This window comes from Loxodonta africana, chromosome 22 (assembly GCF_030014295.1).
Source record: "Loxodonta africana isolate mLoxAfr1 chromosome 22, mLoxAfr1.hap2, whole genome shotgun sequence".
NCBI lineage: Eukaryota > Metazoa > Chordata > Mammalia > Proboscidea > Elephantidae > Loxodonta > Loxodonta africana.
This window is the reverse complement of record NC_087363.1, coordinates 30,933,548-30,952,483: the sequence shown is the minus strand read 5'-3', so window position 1 is coordinate 30,952,483 and position 18,936 is coordinate 30,933,548. Positions and strand designations below refer to the sequence as shown.

The following is an 18,936-nucleotide window of genomic DNA, read 5'->3' as shown; positions in this document are numbered from 1 at the left end:
ACTGTGACAGAAAATAAAAAGAGATATGACAGTTAACCAGAGAGGCAGCAGCCATGACCAGGGATGTCCTAACTGAGGAGGTGATTTTAAGCTGAGCTCTGAATGAGGAGGAGTAGGCCATGTGAAAAGCCAGCAGAGAGCTTTCGTTGCACACGGAATAGCAAAAGTAAAGATCCTGAGATAGAAAGTACTTGAAAATTCAAGTCTCAGAAGACAAATTTGGTCGAGGGCACAGTGTATGAGTGATTGAGTATTATCACATGAGTCACAAGAGGTAGTATGGTCTTGAAAGCCATGTGAAGAATTCTAATCTTGATCACCAAATGGGTACAATACTTCCAGAGTACCTTCACGAGAGGTGATTATGGAAACGGAAAGTGAGGAGCAAGTTCAGCTCTGTAAGACATCTTGGAGAGGAAGCAACTGTCATTCTCTGCTAGGAATTTGTGTTAAGTGTTTTCACAATGCATATTCTCAGCTTCTATAGCTTCAGTCTTTAAAAATCCTCATGTAGGAGGCGGAGCCAAATTGGCAGAATACACAGACACTTCCATCGAGCCCTCTTTACAACAAAGACCTGAAAAAACAAGTGAAACAACTATATTTTGGACAAGCTGGGAGCCCTGAGCACCAAAGGCAAGCTTAGACAACAAACTGAGGGGTAGGGGAAGGTAGAGACCGTTCAGAAGCGGAGAGGAGTTACGAGGCCTGAATCGCGGGGAGCCCTCAGACACCATTCCCAGAGTGCTGGCGGTGGCGGGGGGCTGGTCCTAGTGTTCGGCCGCAGTTTCCTCAGGGAGAAGCAGCCAGCCACACAGCCCACTCACAGCTCTGGAAACAGAGGAGGAGGGCACTCTCAGCAAAAGCTAAGTACTTGCGTATATTTTACTGCACCCCATCACCCCAAACCAGCTTCAGCGGCTGAATCCCTGGGCCTGAGATACACCCTGGTGAGCACCTACAGCTGTCCTCCCGGCCTTGGGGAAGGAAAAAATTTTCAACTGGGGGGAAAAGATAATTTGCTAGCTCCATTAACTGGGGGAGCTCAGGACAGAAGCGGCTCCTGTCCAGGCATAACCCGTCCGTGGACACTGAGCACCTTTCCCTTCTGCATGGACCTGTGTGGGCCTATTTCGGGAGAATAGGCCCTTGTTGGCAAACTCCAACCATTTCAGCTGTGTGGTGGAGAGGTGGGTGTTTGACCTTTGACATTGCTTTGCCTATTAAACAAGGTACTCACCTAACCACATCAGGGACCTAAGGACTGGTGGCTCCACTTGGGTTGCCCAGCTACCCACGACAGGGATCCAGGGATAACTGGTACCTCCCAGTCCTTACAACAAAAAACTTTGGGTGCCCATGGTCCATCTGCAGAGCCCACCCACCAGCACGCTCTAGGGAACAGAGATGCGTTTTCCTCAGAGACACTTAGGGGTCAGTTCTCAGCCCCCTCCCTTGTTCAGAGCATGACCCCCTGCTGCAATCAGATACAGGTATATGTGCCAATCACCCCTGCCCCTCTAAGACTGTAGGACAGAGCCTGTACCACACACTTGATATCAGCTACCTGGAAACCTGAGCTGAATTCATACAAGAAAACTGAATGGACTCCTAGACTGATATACCTGATAGCAGCTCTAGCCAGCTGGAGACAGGACACCAGAGTTCCAAAGGCAAAAATACTCAAGCTAGCTCACTCAAGCAACCCATAAGGGTATACCTAAACAAAACAAAGCAAGCAGCTACAACACAGTAAGCAAGCATAAAGTAATACAATAACTTATAGATGGCTCGGAGACAACAGTCAACATCAAGTCACATAAAGAAACAGGCCACGATCACCTAAACAGGTTCTCAAAACAAAAAATTCAGGGATCTTTTGGATGAAAGTGCATTCCTGGAATTACCAGATGCAGAATACAAAAGTTTAATATACAGAACCCTTCAAGACATCAGGAAGGAAATGAGGCAATATGCAGAACAAGTCAAGCAACACACACATAAAGCAACTGAAGAACTCAGAAAGATTATTCAGGAACAGAACGAAAAGTTTAATAAGCTGGAAAAATCCATAGACAGACAGCAATCAGAAATTCAGAAGATTAACAATAAAATTACAGAATTAGATAACTCAACAGAAAGCCAGAGGAGCAGAATTGAGCAAGTAGAAGCTACAATTTCTGAACTGAAAGATAAATCACTTGGCACTAATATATTTGAAGAAAAATCAGATAAAAGAATTAAAAAAAAATGAAGAAACCTTAAGAATCATGTGGGACTCTATCAAGAGAAATAACCTACGAGTGATTGGAGTACCAGAACAGGGAGGGATAACAGAAAATACAGAGAAAACTGTTGAGGATTTGTTGGCAGAAAACTTCTCTGATATTGTGAAAGATGAGAAGACATCTATCCAAGATGCTCATCGAACTCCACGTAAGGTAGATCTTAAAAGAAAGTCACCAAGACATATAATCAAGCTTGCCAAAACCAAAGATAAGGAGACAATTATAAGAGCAGCGAGGGATAAAAGAAAAGTCACCTAACAAGGGAGAGCCAACAAGAATAAGCTCGGACTACTCGGCAGAAACCATGCAGGCAAGAAGGCAATGGGATGACATATTTAAAAAACTGAAGGAAAAAAATTGCCTGCCAAGAATCATATATCCATCAAAACCGTTTCTTAAATATGAAGGTGAAATTAAGACATTTCCAGATAAACACAAGTTGAGGGAATTCAGAAAAACCAAACCAAAGCTACAAGAAATACTAAAGGGAGTTCTTTGGTTAGAAAATCAATAATATCAGGTATCAATCCAAGACTAGAGCACTGGGCAGAGCAACCAGAAATCAACCCAGACAGAGAAATCTAAAAAAAAAAAGCGAGATTAAAAACAAAAAAAAACCTAACACAGGGTAATGGCAATGTTATTATATAAAAGAAAACAACATTAAAATAATAAAGAGGGACTAAGAAATGTAATCGTACACCTTCCATATGGAGAGGAAGATACACAGCGATACAAAGAAATAATAGTTTTAAATTTAGAAAAACAGGGGTAAAAAATAAGGTAACCACAAAGGAGACAAACTATCCTACTCATCAAAATAAAATACAACGGAAAAATACAGACTCAACAGAAACAAAATCAACAACAACAAATATGAGGAAAGGACAATATATAATCTACCCAGCACATAAAATCAAGTGAGAAAAAGAAGCTGCCAACACACAAAAAAAGATATCAAAATGATAGCACTAAATTCATACCTATCCATAATTACCCTGAATGTAAATAGACTAAATGCACCAATAAAGAGATAGAGAGTGGCAGAATGGATTAAAAAACAAGATCTCTCTATATGCTGCCTACAAGAGACACACCTTGGACTTAGAGAAAAAACAAACTAAAACTCAAAGGATGGAAAAAAATATATCAAGCAAACAACAATCAAAAAAGAGCAGGAGTGGCAATATTAATTTCTGACAAAATAGACTTTCAAGTTAAATCCATCAGAAAGGATAAGGAAGGACACTATGTAATGATTAAAGGGACAATACACCAAGAAGATATAACCACATTAAATATTTATGCACCCAGTGGCAGGGCTGCAAGATATATAAAACAAACTCTATCAGCATTGAAAGCTGAGATAGACAGCTCCACAATAATAGTAGGAGACTTCAACACACCACTTTTGGTGAAGGACAGGACATTCAGAAAGAAGCTCAATAAAGACATGGAAGATCTAAATGCAACAATCAACCAACTTGACCTCGAAGACATATACAGAACACTCTACCCAACAGCAACCAACTATACTTTCTTTTCTAGTGCATATGGAACATTCTCTAGAATAGGCCACATATTAGGTCATAAAGCAAGCCTTAGCAGAATCCAAAACACTGAAATATTACAAAGCATCTTCTCTGACCATAAGGCCATAAAAGTGGAAATCAGTAACAGGAAAAGCAGGGAAAAGAAATCAAACACTTGGAAACTGAACAATACCCTGCTCAAAAAAGACTGGATTATAGAAGACATTAACGATGGAATAAAGAAATTCATAGAATCCAATGAGAACGAAGGTTCCTATCAGAACCTTTGGTACACAGCAAAAGCGGTGCTCAGAGGCCAATTTATAACAATAAATGCACACATCCAAAAAGAAGAAAGGGCCAAAATCAAAGAACTATCCCTACAACTTGAATAAATAGAAAGAGAGCAACAAAAGAAACCCAGAGGCACCAGAAGAAAACAAATAATAAAAATTAGAGCTGAACTAAATGAAATAGAAAAAAGAAAAACAATTGAAAGAATTAACAAGACCAAAAGCTGGTTTTTTTAAAAACTCAACAAAATTGATAAACCACTGGCCAAACTGACAAAAGAAAAACAGGAGAGGAAGCAAAGAGCCCGAATAAGATATGAGACGGGCGATATTACAAGAGACCCGATGGAAACTAAAAGAATCGTATCAGATTCCTATGAAAAACTATACTCAAACAAATTTGAAAACCTAGAAAAAATGGATGAATTCCTAGAAACACACTACCTACCTAAACTAACACAGAGGTAGAACAACTAAATAGACCCATAACAAAAAAAGAGATTGAAAAGGTAATCAAAAAAACTCCCAACAGAAAAAAGCCCTGGTCCGGACGGCTTCACTAAAGAGTTCTACCAAACTTTCAGAGAAGAGTCAACACCACTACTACTAAAGGTATTTCAGAGCACAGAAAAGGATGGAATACTACCAAACTCATTCTATGAAGCCAGCATATCCCTGATACCAAAACCAGGTAAAGACACCACAAGAAAAGAAAATTATAGACCTATATCCCTCATGAACGTAGATGCAAAAATCCTCAACAAAATTCTAGCCAATAGAATTCAACAACATATCAAAAAAATAATTCACCATGACCAAGTGGGATTCATACCAGGTATGCAGGGATGGTTCAACATTAGAAAAACAATTAATGTAATCCACCACATAAATCAAACAAAAGACAAGAATCACATGATTTTATCAACTGATGCAGAAAAGGCATTTGACAAAGTTCAACACTCATTTATGATAAAAACTCTCAGCAAAATAGGAACAGAAGGAAAATTTCTCAACATAATAAAGGGCATTTATACAAAGCCAACAGCCAGCATCACCCTGATGATGAGAGCCTGAAAGCATTCCCGCTGAGATCGGGAACCAGATATGGATGCCCTTTATCACCACTCTTATTCAACATTGTGCTGGAAGTCCTAGCCAGAGCAATTAGGCTAGATAAAGAAATAAAGGGCATCCAGACTGGCAGGGAAGAAGTCAAAGTATCTCTGTTTGCAGATGACATGATCTTATACACAAAAAACCCTAAGGAATCCTCCAGAAAACTACTGAAACAAATAGAAGAGTTCAGCAGAGTATCGGGATACAAGATAAACATACAAAAATCAACTGGATTTCTCTACACCAACAAAAAGAATATTGAAGAGGAAATCATCAAATCAATGCCATTTACAGTAGCCCCCAAGAAGACAAAATACTTAGGAATAAATCTTACCAGAGATGTAAAAGACTTATACAAAGAAAACTACAGTACACTTCTGCAAGAAACCAAGAGAGACTTACATAAGTGGAAGAACGTACCTTGCTCATGCATAGGAGGACTTAACATCATAAAAATGTCTATTCTACCAAAAGCAATCTATACATTTAATGTAATTCCGATCCAAATCCAAAGGACATTCTTTAAGGAGATGGAGAAACAAATCACCAATTTCATATGGAAGGGAAAGATGCCCAGATAAATAAGGCATTACTGAAAAAGAAGAACCAAGTGGGAGGCCTTACTTTACCTGATTTTAGAACCTATTAAACCGCCACAGTAGTCAAAACAGCCTAGTACTGGTACAACAACAGATACACAGACCAACGGAACAGAATTGAGAATCCAGACATAAATCCATCCACATATAAGCAGTTGATATTTGACAAAGGCCCCAAAACAGTTAAATGGGGAAAAGACAGTCTTTTTAACAAATGGTGCTGGCATAACTGGATATCCATCTGCAAAAAAAATGAAACAAGACCTACCTCACTCCATGCACAAAAACTAACTCAAAATGGATCAAACTCCTAAATATAAAATCTAAAACAGTAAAGATCATGGAAGAAAAAATAGGGACAACGTTAGGAGCCCTAATACATGGCATAAACAGTATACAAAACATTGTAAAGAACGCAGAAGAAAAACTAGATAACTGGGAGCTCCTAAAAATCAAACACTTATGCTCATCCAAAGACTTCACCAAAACAGTAAAAAGACTACCTACAGACTGGGAAAAAGTTTTTAGCTATGACATTTCTGATCAGCGCCTGATCTCTAAAATCTACATGATACTGCAAAAACTCAACAAGAAAAAGACAAATAACCCAATTAAAAAACGGGCAAAAGATATGAATAGACACTTCACTAAAGAAGACATTCAGGTAGCTAACAGATATATGAGGAAATGTTCATGATCATTAGCCATTAGAGAAATGCAGATCAAAACTACAATGAGATTTCATCTCACTCCAACAAGGCTGGCATTAATCCAAAAAAGACAAAATAATAAATGTTGGAGAGGCTGTGGAGAGGCTGGAACACTTCTACACTGCTGGTGGGAACGTCAAATTGTACAACCACTTCGGAAATCGATTTGGCCCTTCCATAAAAAGTTAGAAATAGAACTACCATATGATCCAGCAATCCCAGTCCTTGGAATATAGCCTAGAGAAATAAGAGCCTTTACACAAACAGATATATGCACACCCATGTTTATTGCAGCACTGTTTACAATAGCAAAAACATGGGAGCAACCAAGGTGCCCATCAACAGATGAATGGATAAATTATGGTATGTTCACACAATGGAATACTATGCATCGTTAAAGAACAGCGAGCAATCTGTGAAACATTTCATAACATGGAGTAGCCTAGAAGGCATTATGCTAGGTGAAATTAGTTTCAAAAGGACAAATATTGTATAAGACCACTATTATAAGAACTTGAGAAATAGTTTAAACTGAGAAGAAAACATTCTTTTGTGGTCACGAGAGAGGGGGAAGGAGGGAGAGTGGGAGAGGGGCATTCACTAATTAGATAGTAGGTAAGAACTACTTTAGGTGAAGGGAAAGACAGCACACAATACAGGGGAGGTCAGCACAATTGGACTAAACCAAAAGCAAAGAAGTTTCCTGAAGAAACTGAATGCTTCGAAGGCCAGTGTAGTCAGGGCAGGGGTCTGGGGACCATGGTTTCAGGGGACATCTAAGTCAACTGGCATAATAAAATCTTTTAAGAAAACATTCTGCATCCCACTTTGAAGAGTGGCGTCTGGGGTTTTAAACGCTAGCAAGCAGCCATCTAAGATGCATCAATTGGTCTCAACCCACCTGGATCAAAGGAGAATGAAGAACACCAAGGACACAAGATGATTACGAGCCCAAGAGACAGAAAGGGCCACATGCACCAGCGACTACATCATCCTGAGACCAGGAGAACTAGATGGTACTTGGCTACAACCAATGACTGCCCTGACAGGGAACACAACAGAGAACCCCTGAGGGAGCAGGAGAGCAGTGGGATGCAGACCCCAAATTCTCATAAGACCAGACTTAATGGTCTGACTGAGACTGGAAGGACCCCGGTGGTCATGGCCCCCAGACCTTCTGTTGCCCCAGGACAGGAACCACTCCAGAAGCCAACTCTTCAGACATGGATTGGACTGGACAATGGGGTGGAGAAGGGTGCTGGTAAGGAGTGAGCTTCTTGGATTAGGTGGACATTTGAGACTAGGTTGGCATCTCCTGCCTGGATGGGAGATGAGAGGGTGGAGGGGGTTAGAAGCTGGTTAAAAGGACACGAAAAGAGAGAGTGGAGGGAGGGAGTGTGCTGTCTCATTAGGCGGAGAGTAATTGGGAGTGTGTAGCAAGGTGTATATGGGTTTTTGTGTGAGAAACTGACTTGATTTGTAAACTTTCACTTAAAGCACAATAAAAATTATTTTTAAAAAAAGCCTCATGTAAATCTGCTTAAAGGCAGGTGCAATTTTCTTAAGATTGTAACATTAAGAATAACCTTACTTCTGATACCCTGAGCAATGACCTCATACTGTATTTCCCCTCTTTTGTTATTAGCAGGGCCTCTGTGACCCATTTTTCCTGAGCGTGATGTTACTAACTCCTCCCCTCTACTGACTCATGGGATAGGAGGCTCTCTCTTAATCTATGCAGGAAAAGCCCTAAACCTGTGATCAAAGACCTGGCATCAAACTGATAGAGATAGGAACAAAACAGTCCATGCTTTCAAGGTGTTTGCAATCTATATGGAATTGTAATGAACAAAAATAACTAATTTACAAAGCCAAATGTACTGATTGTTTTTAACATTAAAGACAGATTACCTTGAAACTGAAAGCCCTCCTCAAGTCTCAACTTCTACCTAGTACTTGGAATAAAGTATTGTCGGTCCTTTAAAAAAGAAAAAAAAAAAAAAAAAAATGGAGGGCTGTTGAAAAGTTTAAACAGAAAAGTGAGAGGAGAAGATCTGATTTTTATGAATTTCACTCTGTATGGTAGACTGGTGGGGCACAAAGCTGGATGTGGGGAGACCATTCAGCAGGCTATTACAATGATCCAGGAAAGAGATGCTGATGGCCTGGGCTATGAGGGTAGCAGGACAGCTGCAGAGAGAGGTAGGCAGATCCTAGAGATACTTAAGAATTAGAACCACAGGACAGGATGACTACTTGGTTGTAAACAGTGAAGCAGAAGGATTTAAGGGAGAGGAAAGCATCAAAAGGTGACTTCTAACCTTTCATCACCCACCTTCCTTTACCTTCCCTTCCCAGTCTCAATATGTCAAAGTCTGAGGAAGTGGAGCAATAAGGGGGAAGGGAGTGCTGAGCAGAGGGGGCAGGGGAAGCAGGACAGTTGCAGCAAAGGAGGTGGCCGGTAACACAGAGGAGACAGCCAGAGTAAACTGGAGTTTGCTACACTGAACGAATCAGTCAATGTACCAGGTCTCTCCCTGAGAAGGGATGTACAGACAGGGAAAGGTAGAAACAACCCCAAGGTATTAGATCAAAATTGGAATTATCACAATGAGTTCAACAGGTTTTTCCCACATATGTACAGTTAAAATAGAATTACAATGAAGGCCCAAGATCTGTTTTGGTACAGCTCATGAGCTAAAAACGGTTTTTACATGTCCAAAGGGTTGTAAAAAAAAAATTCAAAAACAAAAAAATTAAGGAAGAAGATGCAAGAGGGACCAGATGTGGTCTTAAAAGCCAAAATATTTATTATCTGGCCCTTTATAGAAAATGTTTGTGAACCGGCGATGTGGAAGAAATGATACAAATAAATGATCATCTGACAACCACTGGAGAGGAGTCAGCAGTGGATACTAAAGAGGTTTAATGAGGTAAGAGAATATCATCCAATTAACAGAATACCTCCCCACAAAATATCAATCAAATAAAGAGGGAAAATGGTGAGAATACAATGGCGAGAAACCAAGCCGGTGATCCAGGTTAATATCCGCAGTGGTGAAGCAGGTCGCCCTTGTGTGCCTCCTGGCCTGACACATGGAGGAGAGGACAGCATCTCTTCCCTACCTCCCCTCCCAAGAATGAAAGGTCTGATCACTTCCATGAGAAACATCAGCTTTGTCCTCATCCTACAAAACCAAACCTCTGTACTTTAAAAAAGAAAAACTATAAATGACATAAAATACAGGGAAGGACTGAGGAACGATTCCAGACTGGGGGAGATTACAGAGGGATGAAAATTAAATACAACGCATGATCCTAGATAGAATCCTGGAACAAAAAGCATTGCTGGGACAATTGGCAAAATTTCAGTGAGTAATTAATAATTCAGATGAATGCAAACAACAAAGTATAACAAGCTGAAGATGAAACAGTAGAGATCGATGGGTCAGATGGAGAAATAGCCAAAAGGTACAAGACTTTAGTGGGAACAGTTGGAAAAAGTTTGCCAAGAAAGAAACCATGCTGAATACGAAGGTAAAAATGATAATATAAAGCAAGATAGATGCTTTCAAAGCTTCTGGATTAAAACGGATGGCTTAAAGATATGATTCAAGGATTCAAGGATGCCTTGAGAAAGTTCGCTGGTGGTCTGAGTAACTCTTTCTGATGGGTTCCCTGTAATTATTAATACCGTACGTTTTTGAACCAGATGTGTATGTAACAAACAGCCAGGTCTTTTCTCCTGTGGAGCCTCTAGGTGGGTTCAAACCACCAACCTTTCGGTTAGCAGTCACGTGCTTAACCATTGTTTCACCCCCCAAAAAACCTATTGCTCTCAAGTCGATTCTGACTCATAGAGCAGAGTTCCTTAAATATAAGAACTGAAAAATATCCGTAAGTATCCACAGGAATTAGCAACACGAACGCCATTAGGGACCTTAGCAACATCGGCTTGAGTGGCATGTTTAGTACATACAACAGACTGGGCTGAGGAATAAACAGAGGCCAGAAAGCAGCAACAGTTTTGTGCTGATAACTCTCCGAAGAAGTCAGGTTGTAAAGGGGGGGTATGCACCCTAAAGAAATTTTTGGATGTATGTGTATGTGATTTTTTGTTTGTTAAATGGAGCAGAGTAAATATTACCTTAGTGTTGATGAGAAGGATCTAGGAGAGAAGGAGGAGCCCTGACGGTGCACTGGTTAAGCACTCAGCTGCTAACCAAAAGGCTGGCGGTTCGAACCCACAAGCCCAAGATGTGGCACTCTGCTTCCGTGAAGATTATAGCCTTGGAAACCCTATGGGGCAGTTATGCTCTGTACCACAGGGTCGCTATGAGTCAGAATCGACTCAACAGCAGTGGGTTTGATTTGTTTTAGAAGAGGAGAGATTGAAGATTTAGGAAAGAGCAAAAATAACTATTTGAGTTAGGTTCCCAAGAAGGGAACATGAAGATCTGAAGAAACATGGGCAGTACGTGTGGAAGGGTCATCTGCTGAGAATGCAGGAGGGAGGCGCAGGAATGGAGGTTTCAGGAAAGAGGATACGGTATGAAACTACCACAGTGAAAAGTGAAGCAGGAGCTGGCTAGAGAAACACATTGAGGCTGCATTATAGTGCAAGGGTCCTGATGAGACTGGTAATTGAAAAGAGTATTTCAATCACATGAGAAAGGGTTGTATTTGTTCAACGGACTATTAAATCAATACAACCATGTTAATACATCTTTATATAAAATTTTCCTTTACACCGAGTCATTATAACCATACGAGCAAAACGGGTAGACAACCAATCAAAATAAAAAAAAAAAAATGCAAAACCACACATGCTTGAAAATTAAAATGAATTCACTTGAACCACATCACGAACCAAAGGAGGGAGCTAACATGAGCAGTCAGGGAACACTAAAAATATGACAAACCAAATCCAGTAACCTATCCACTACTACAGTTTTCTACTGTCACCTCCAGGGAGTTTTTTGAAACCAGAATGTCATAGTCCCAACAAGGTCCCACTGGAATGTCTTGGTAGTCCCAAGGTGTTTCCAGTTCCAGTTTTAAAAACTCTACCTTAGAAGAAAATCAAGTTATTGTTCCCACTTTTACTTTGGTATTTCTATTTACCACCTATTGAATCAAATGTACTCTTCTCCTGGCATGTTTCTTCAAACCTAAGTGTTTAAAAACACCCAGCTATATCCCCAAAAGATACCATACTATCTTAGTTATCTAGTGCTGCTGTAACAGAAATACCAAAAGTGGATGGCTTTAACAAAGAGAAATTTATTCTTTCATGGTCTAGTAGGCTACAAGTCCAAATTCAGGGTGTCAGCTCCAGCGGAAGGCTTGCTTTCTCTGTCGGCTCTGCAGGAAGGTCCTTGACATCAACCTTCCCTGGTCAAGGAGCTGCTCAGCATAGGGACTTGGGGACAAAGGATGCACTATTCTCCTGGCTCTTGTTTCTTGGTGGTATGAGGTCCTCATATCTCTGCTCATTTCTTTCTCTTATATCTCAAAAGAGACTGACTTAAGGCACAATCTAATCTTGTAGATTTGAATCCTGCCTCATTAACTGCTGCTAATTCCACCTCTGAATCTGTATGCCAAGCAAATAATCCAAGAAGCTGGACTACACGAAGAAGAACGGGGCATCAGGATTGAAGGAAAGAAACATTAACAACCTGCGTTATGCAGATGACACAACCTTGCTTGCGGAAAATCAAGAGGACCTGAAGCACTTACTGATGAAGATCAAAGACCACGGCCTTCAGTATGGATTACACCTCAGCATAAAGAAAACAAAAATCCTCACAACTGGACCAATAAGTAGCATCATGATAAGCGGAGAGGAGACTGAGGTTGTCAAAGATTTCATTTTACTTGGATCCACAATCAACACCCATGGAGGCAGCAGTCAAGAAATCAAAAGACACATTGCATTGGGCAAATCTGCTGCAAAAGGCCTCTTTAAAGTATTGAAAAGCAAAGATGTCACCCTGAAGACTAAGGTCCACCTGACCCAACCCATGGTGTTTTCAATCACCTCCTATGCACGTGAAAGCTAGACGATGAATAAGGAAGACTGAAGAAAAATTGACACCTCTGAATTGTGGTGCTGGAGAAGAATACTGAATATACCATGGACTGCCAAAAGAACGAACCAACCTATCTTGGAAGAAGTACAACTAGAATGCTCCTTAGAAGCAAGGATGGCAAGACTAAGTCTCACATACTTTGGACATGTTGTCAGGAGGGATCAGTCCCTGGAGAAGGACGTCATGCTTGGTAGAGGGTCAGAGAAAAAGAGGAAGACCCTCAATGTGATGAAGTGATACAGTGGCTGCAACAATGGGCTTAAGCATAACAATGATCGTGAAGATGGCACAGGACCAGGCAATGTTTTGTTCTGCTGTACACAGGGTCTCTATCAGTCGGAAGCGACTGGACAGCACCTAACGACGACAACGATAATCCCACCTCATTAATATCATAGAGGTAGGATTTATAACACATAGAGAAATCACACCAGATGACCAAATGGTGGAAAACACACAATACTGGGAATCATGGCCTAGCCAAACTGATAACACATTTTTGGGGAACACAATTCAATGCATAACACCAGTCTTACCGATATTGCTGTTATCCTAAGAGAGTCAACAGTGGAATGTTTGAATAGGTACCATAAAACAGGCCCGACTTCTCCTGTAATAAAGCCCTGGGCCTGAGCAGAAAAGGTACTGCAGACATTTTCAATAATCTTAGCTGCAATGTGGTTCACAACACGTTCTTCCTAGAAAAAGAAACAGAGAACGCAAAGGTTAAAACGGTATTATTTAAGTATGAGGTACATACACGTATCACTTCATAACTACTGCAAATAATGGCCTAATGATTCCCAAGAAGGAATCATCTATCCCTGGATGTGAGTTCAGCATTTTCAAAGATGTGGTGACTCATTTAGGCTACTATAAAACTATTAAAAAACAGAACCATTTGATTATTTACTAAACCTAGCATAACATAATCCTCCACATATTTTGATAAAAATAAAAAGGCTGAAAAAAATCTGGGAAACAAACAACATAAACACAACATAAAATATGGAAAAGGAGCAGGTAGAACAATCCACAAAAGTCACCTAGGGCCAGGAATAGTTTGTGTACCAAGCAGGCAGAGTGGAAAGACCACCAAAAATGGCAGGAGGCCACCTAAAACAAAAAAAAAACTAGGGCATCCTATGGTATTGCCTCAGCATTAAGGCCAAATTAACCCTGGAAAAAAAGCTGTTCTAGACCATCCTGTTGTTGTTGATTATTGACTCATAGTGATCCCATTGACAGAGGAGAACTGCCCCATAGGGTTTTCTAGGCTGATATCTCTGCAGAAGCAGACCGTCAGGTCTTTCTCCTGCAAAGCTGCTAATGGGTTCAAACAACCAACCATCCGGTTAGTTAGCAGCCAAGCACTTAACCATTGCACTACCAGGCCTCCTTATGCCATCCTAATTGCACTTAAAAGCAAGCCTCAAAACAATCAAACTACTCCTTCATTCACTCAACCCACTGGGAAAGTAAAATGTTTCATCTATTTGGCCAATTTTAAAAGAGTAAACGGGGCACACCTAAGCGCTCAATTTAGTTCCTCCCTTTTTTCCCTTAGACATGAGGGAGGCCTGCCCACTCAGAGATGTCCTCTCAAATCTTTGCTCTCAATCTTACCTGAGTAGGTGTCCCACATGGAGAACATTGCTATTTCTGGGAGACTAAGGTTCCCTTAAGGAGCCCTGGTGGCACAGTGGTTAAGCACTTGACTGCTAGCCAAAAAGGTCAGTAGTTCAAACCCACCAGCTGCTCCATGGTATTGGAGAAAGATGTGGCACTTAGCTTCTGTAAAGACTACAGCCTTGGAACCCCAATGGGGCAGTTCTACTCTGTCCTATAGGGTCTCTATGAATTGGAATCGACTCAACGGCAATGGGTTTGGTTTGGCTTAAAGGCTCCCTAATGTGAAGGTTCGCTTATAAGGAAGCCTTTCTGTCCAGATATAAGCTAAGTCCTCCATCCTAGCATTCATTACGTACAAATGTGACATTTTTGTTCCACATGCCTTACTCTTTATCTTATTGCTCAGTAAGTTCTGAACCTTTCCTCTGAATATAGGGAGGAAAGGTGCTATTTATGGGGAGCCCCTCAAACACCTCATGTAACTTTCATTGTCAGTCAATTCCTAGAGGACTCATTCCTAGTACTAAAAAACCTCAACTATCTTAGCAGCTTGGTTGGAAAGGGGTTGCATGTCATTCCTGTGCCCTATAAACTCATTGAGGCTGTCAGGCCAATTCAAGTTGCTATTACCTTAAATGAGCCACCATAGTCCCTCTGGGATTTCCTGTGGGACACCATATAAGCAATAACATTGGTGCTATTCTGCTTAATTAACTTCTTAGAAGGGATCATTGGACAAAACTAATAACTGTCATTTTAATCAAATACCTATTTCATCACATCATGAGAATAAAAGCTATGATGATTAGAAAAAATAGCGAGGCTTTTTAATGAAGCACTGTTTTTTTTTTGTACTATGTTTTAATGGTACTAAGTAGATTTAATGTATTGTAGGCAGTCTTAACAAAAAAAGAAAGCTTTGCTGGCAATTTAATTTTAATCTCCGTGCCTACTTTTTCCAATAAAGAACACCAAAGTTAACAGCAAAAATATTGACATTAATTATTTTCACATCTATTATTTAATAAAACTATGATTTTTCTTCTTAAGCCTTCAAGGTACCTGGAGCTTATTTTGCATAGTTTACTGTTTTAGTAGGGACCCTGGTGGCGCAGTGGTTAAGAGCTCAGCTGCTAACCAAAAGGTTGGCAGTTTGAATCCACCAGCCACTCCTTGCAAACCCTATGGGGCAGTTCTACTCTGTCCTATAAGGTCGCTATGAGTTGGAATCGACTTGAAGTAATTCCCTTGAACCAAGAAAACAGGATTTCCATTTCTTGCAATATGAGCTAAATACCTAGACAACGCCACCCCTCTGAAAACAACTAAAAATAGTACATGTAAAACAAATAAATAAAACTTAAGAGTACCCATGTGTTAGCACCAAATTCTTAGGCTGGTCATTTTGGTGTAGGTAAGACCCCTGAGAGGTTTCTAGAGAACTGCAGCTGGCTTTTGCCTCAAGAACATTTGCCCAACAAGGTGAACAGACAACGAGAGGCAAAGGGGAGAGTCCACACAAGTGGAAAGTCAAATGAAGATTCCCTACCGTGTAATGGGATAAAACAGTCAAAGGAAAGCCAACCAATATTAATCCTTGAAAAGGGCATTATTACTGATATTTTACCAATGCTTACATGTCAAACCCAGAAAAGCCAGACTCCAGAACCTCCCCTATGAGTACACCTGCCATAGGAGGAAAGGAGGAGCAAACCTCACCTTTGCAGTGAAGGTGTACTTCTTAAGGGAGCCCTGGTGGCGCAGTGGTTAAGAGCTCGGCTGCTGACCAAAAAGTCAGCAGTTAGAATCTACCAGCTAGTCCTTGGAAACCCTACAGGCCAGTTCTACTCTGTCCTATAAGGTTGTTATGAGTTGGAATCAACTCCACGGCAACAGGTTTGGTTTTGTCTGGGTGTGCTTCTTAACACATCAATTGTGTAGATGTTCTAGTCCACTCAGTGCTAGCTCAGGACCCATTCTCAAAGGCAACTGGCTCACTTCAAGACACATCAGGTAGCTCCACACTTCCTAAGCCTTTTTGGGATTCTACTAATTATAGCACTTAGAAAACTACGAATGTTTTAATTGTTAGATTCACAGTGACGTCCAAAAGGGAAAAAATGCATTGCATCCTTCCCATTCCACACACGTTGTCTACTTTCGCTGCACAAAAGCAAGGAGAAGCCTGAGTAACCACAGAGTCCTGATGCTGATAGCACATACATTTCTTTATTAGGAAGATTAAACTTGAACCTAACAATAACAAAAACAAAGTATAACTAAGTCTTATCTCTTAACAAATATGAAGAATTTTAATTCATTTCTCTCCTTGTTTTAGGTAACTCATGTCGGAAACATTTTAAAGATAAATACATATAATGGCTAACATCTCTGGTGCTTTTTAATTCAACACCAGTCTCCTCCAATTAAACACATAAGCAATTTACCACTGGTTTTCTCAAAAAGACAAAGAGCTCTAATTAAACATGAAAATTAAATTTCCTCTTAAAGGAATTGTGATATCAAAATTACCTAATAAGCTATTGTTCAGAAATGAATAATAAAGCCAACAGTTTCTTTTTTGAATCTCACGTTTTTAAATACAGCATATGCCAGGCATCAGCTCAACACCCATAATTATACAGACTATCATGTAGCCTATTAAAAAAAAGCAGTGGTTGATTAGGTACAAACGTATAAATTAATCTTCTCCTCTAAACATGCAGAAATTCCCTAGGAACTATTTCCAACTTCTGCACGGGTTGGAGAATAGGCTGCTACCTACCAGTGGGGGGCGGGGGCAGGAGGGAGGGTAGAAGAATACCACAGTGAGAAACTGTATCGGCCTCCTTATTCCACACGCAAAGAGAACGTGTGTCATGTAAGTAAGTTCAACGCCAAATACTCCAGAGACCAACACAGCAATGATCCCAAGCGGAGAGTTGCTCTTTGCTATTGGGTATAAACATGAAGGGCAAAGAAACGGATGGGACATTCATCAGACTCAGAAGAGGTCCCAGTCAGGAACCTCACATGGAAGATCACTGAGCACAGGCCCCTCATTTTAGAGGAAACATCAGTAAGTAGGGCCCGCGGAGCCTGGCCAATATCAAACCACTAATAAGTGGTATATCTGGGACTAAAATCTGCATCCTCTGACTGCCAGCTCAAGGACTCCGAAATGCCAGCACCAGTTCTGACACTATGATTCAATGTCATCAGAGACACCTTTCTTCTATACGGCCACGTTCTTTTTTTTTTTTTTTTTTTTAATAATTATACCAGATCTTCCTATATTTTTGAGTGTTCCACTATTAAGTCTCTCTGTAAATGCTTCCCCTCTTTCCAGCTAAGCATTTGCAACTATAACAGGGACGAAACGCCTGATTCACATCTCTACCACGATGGTGAAAGTTACAAAAACTATATTCATAAAACAAGTTGGTCCGCTTAGAAAAAGAAATCATAATTTCTTAGGTGCCCTTGTAAAGAGAAAACCTACTGAAAATTAATTTAACACACTAGTTACAATCTCACTATAAGACTACAGCAACCTCTCCCAAAGTGCACCTCACGGCATGCCATGAGACCAGGGGAGACCTGTGGCCACATAACTTTTAAAATGTTGCACACAATATCCCCTGTATTAATTGGAGGCCTGGTGGCACAGTGGTTAAGAGCACAGCCGCTAACCGAAAGGTCAGCAGTTCAAATCCACCAGCTGTTCCTAGAAACCCAAAGGGGCAGTTCTACTCTGTCCTATAGGGCCAGTATGTAACTCAACAGCAGTGGGTTTTAAATTCATAATTAAAGGCTCCAAAAAGTACTATAAAAAACTATTGAACCCTGTTTAAACTAGTGTGCCCCCACTTATGTGACTAAAAAACTTTTATTCATACCAAAAAAAAAAAAAAATTGCCATTAAGTTGATTCCAACTCAGTGCTTATAAAATATCCCATGGTGAAGCTTATTTTCTATGCATGATAACAAAAAATATTTTTTAGTTTAAAACTAAGATTGACTTCTAAGAGAACACCTACATATTAAATTAAAAGGAAGTGGTAAAATTTGGTATTTTAAAGATTTATAAAATTTTCTATTTCATAGAGGTATTTCTCTGCTTTCTTTCCAATGTGGAAATTAGAGAGAGAAGGAAAAAGGATAAAAACCACAATCAATGGACCATGTTCAACAAAGCATATTACTGATTTTAATTCCCCTCCCTGCAAAATGGCAGTAAGTTAGGCACATCTCAATATATTTCAAAACAAGAGCTATAGGACAGGCCAATTTTTGATTATAAGGCAATGAAACTGTTATTTCAACTGGGGAGGGGGAGGTAATAAAATTTCACCCACTTCAAAAAAGTTTAAATTATCTCATAAATAACCCTGGACCAAGGAAAAACTTATAACTAGAATTAGGTAATATTTATAACAATAACGGGAATATTACATGTCATCACTAATGAGATATAAAAGCTAACACTAAATAGGAAAATTCATAGCCTTAAATGTCTTAGTAACTCACAGGAAAACAAATGAAGTTATAAAACAACAATAAAAAAACCAGGGTATGTAGAGTGGCCCACAAAACATTTTTCTATCCCAATAACTAAAAATAGGGTCACTGTCTTATTCATTTTTGGCTTTCCTGAACCCTGTCTAATA

At 40.1% G+C, this 18,936-nt stretch overlaps 1 protein-coding gene across 9 annotated transcripts in view; it reads right to left on the bottom strand.

Annotated features, from left to right (window-relative positions):
- The window catches only part of ULK4 (unc-51 like kinase 4), a 646,083-nt gene that overhangs the window by 511,217 nt on the left and 115,930 nt on the right, over positions 1-18,936 (bottom strand). For all 9 annotated transcript variants that reach the window (XR_002785708.2, XM_064274755.1, XM_064274756.1 and 6 more), the window contains one exon: positions 13,170-13,331. Coding sequence is in view for 8 of the 9 variants with exons in the window: in XM_064274755.1 (XP_064130825.1) it covers positions 13,170-13,331 (162 nt within the window). In the remaining variant the exon portion in view is untranslated. The remainder of the gene's footprint in view (positions 1-13,169; positions 13,332-18,936) is intronic.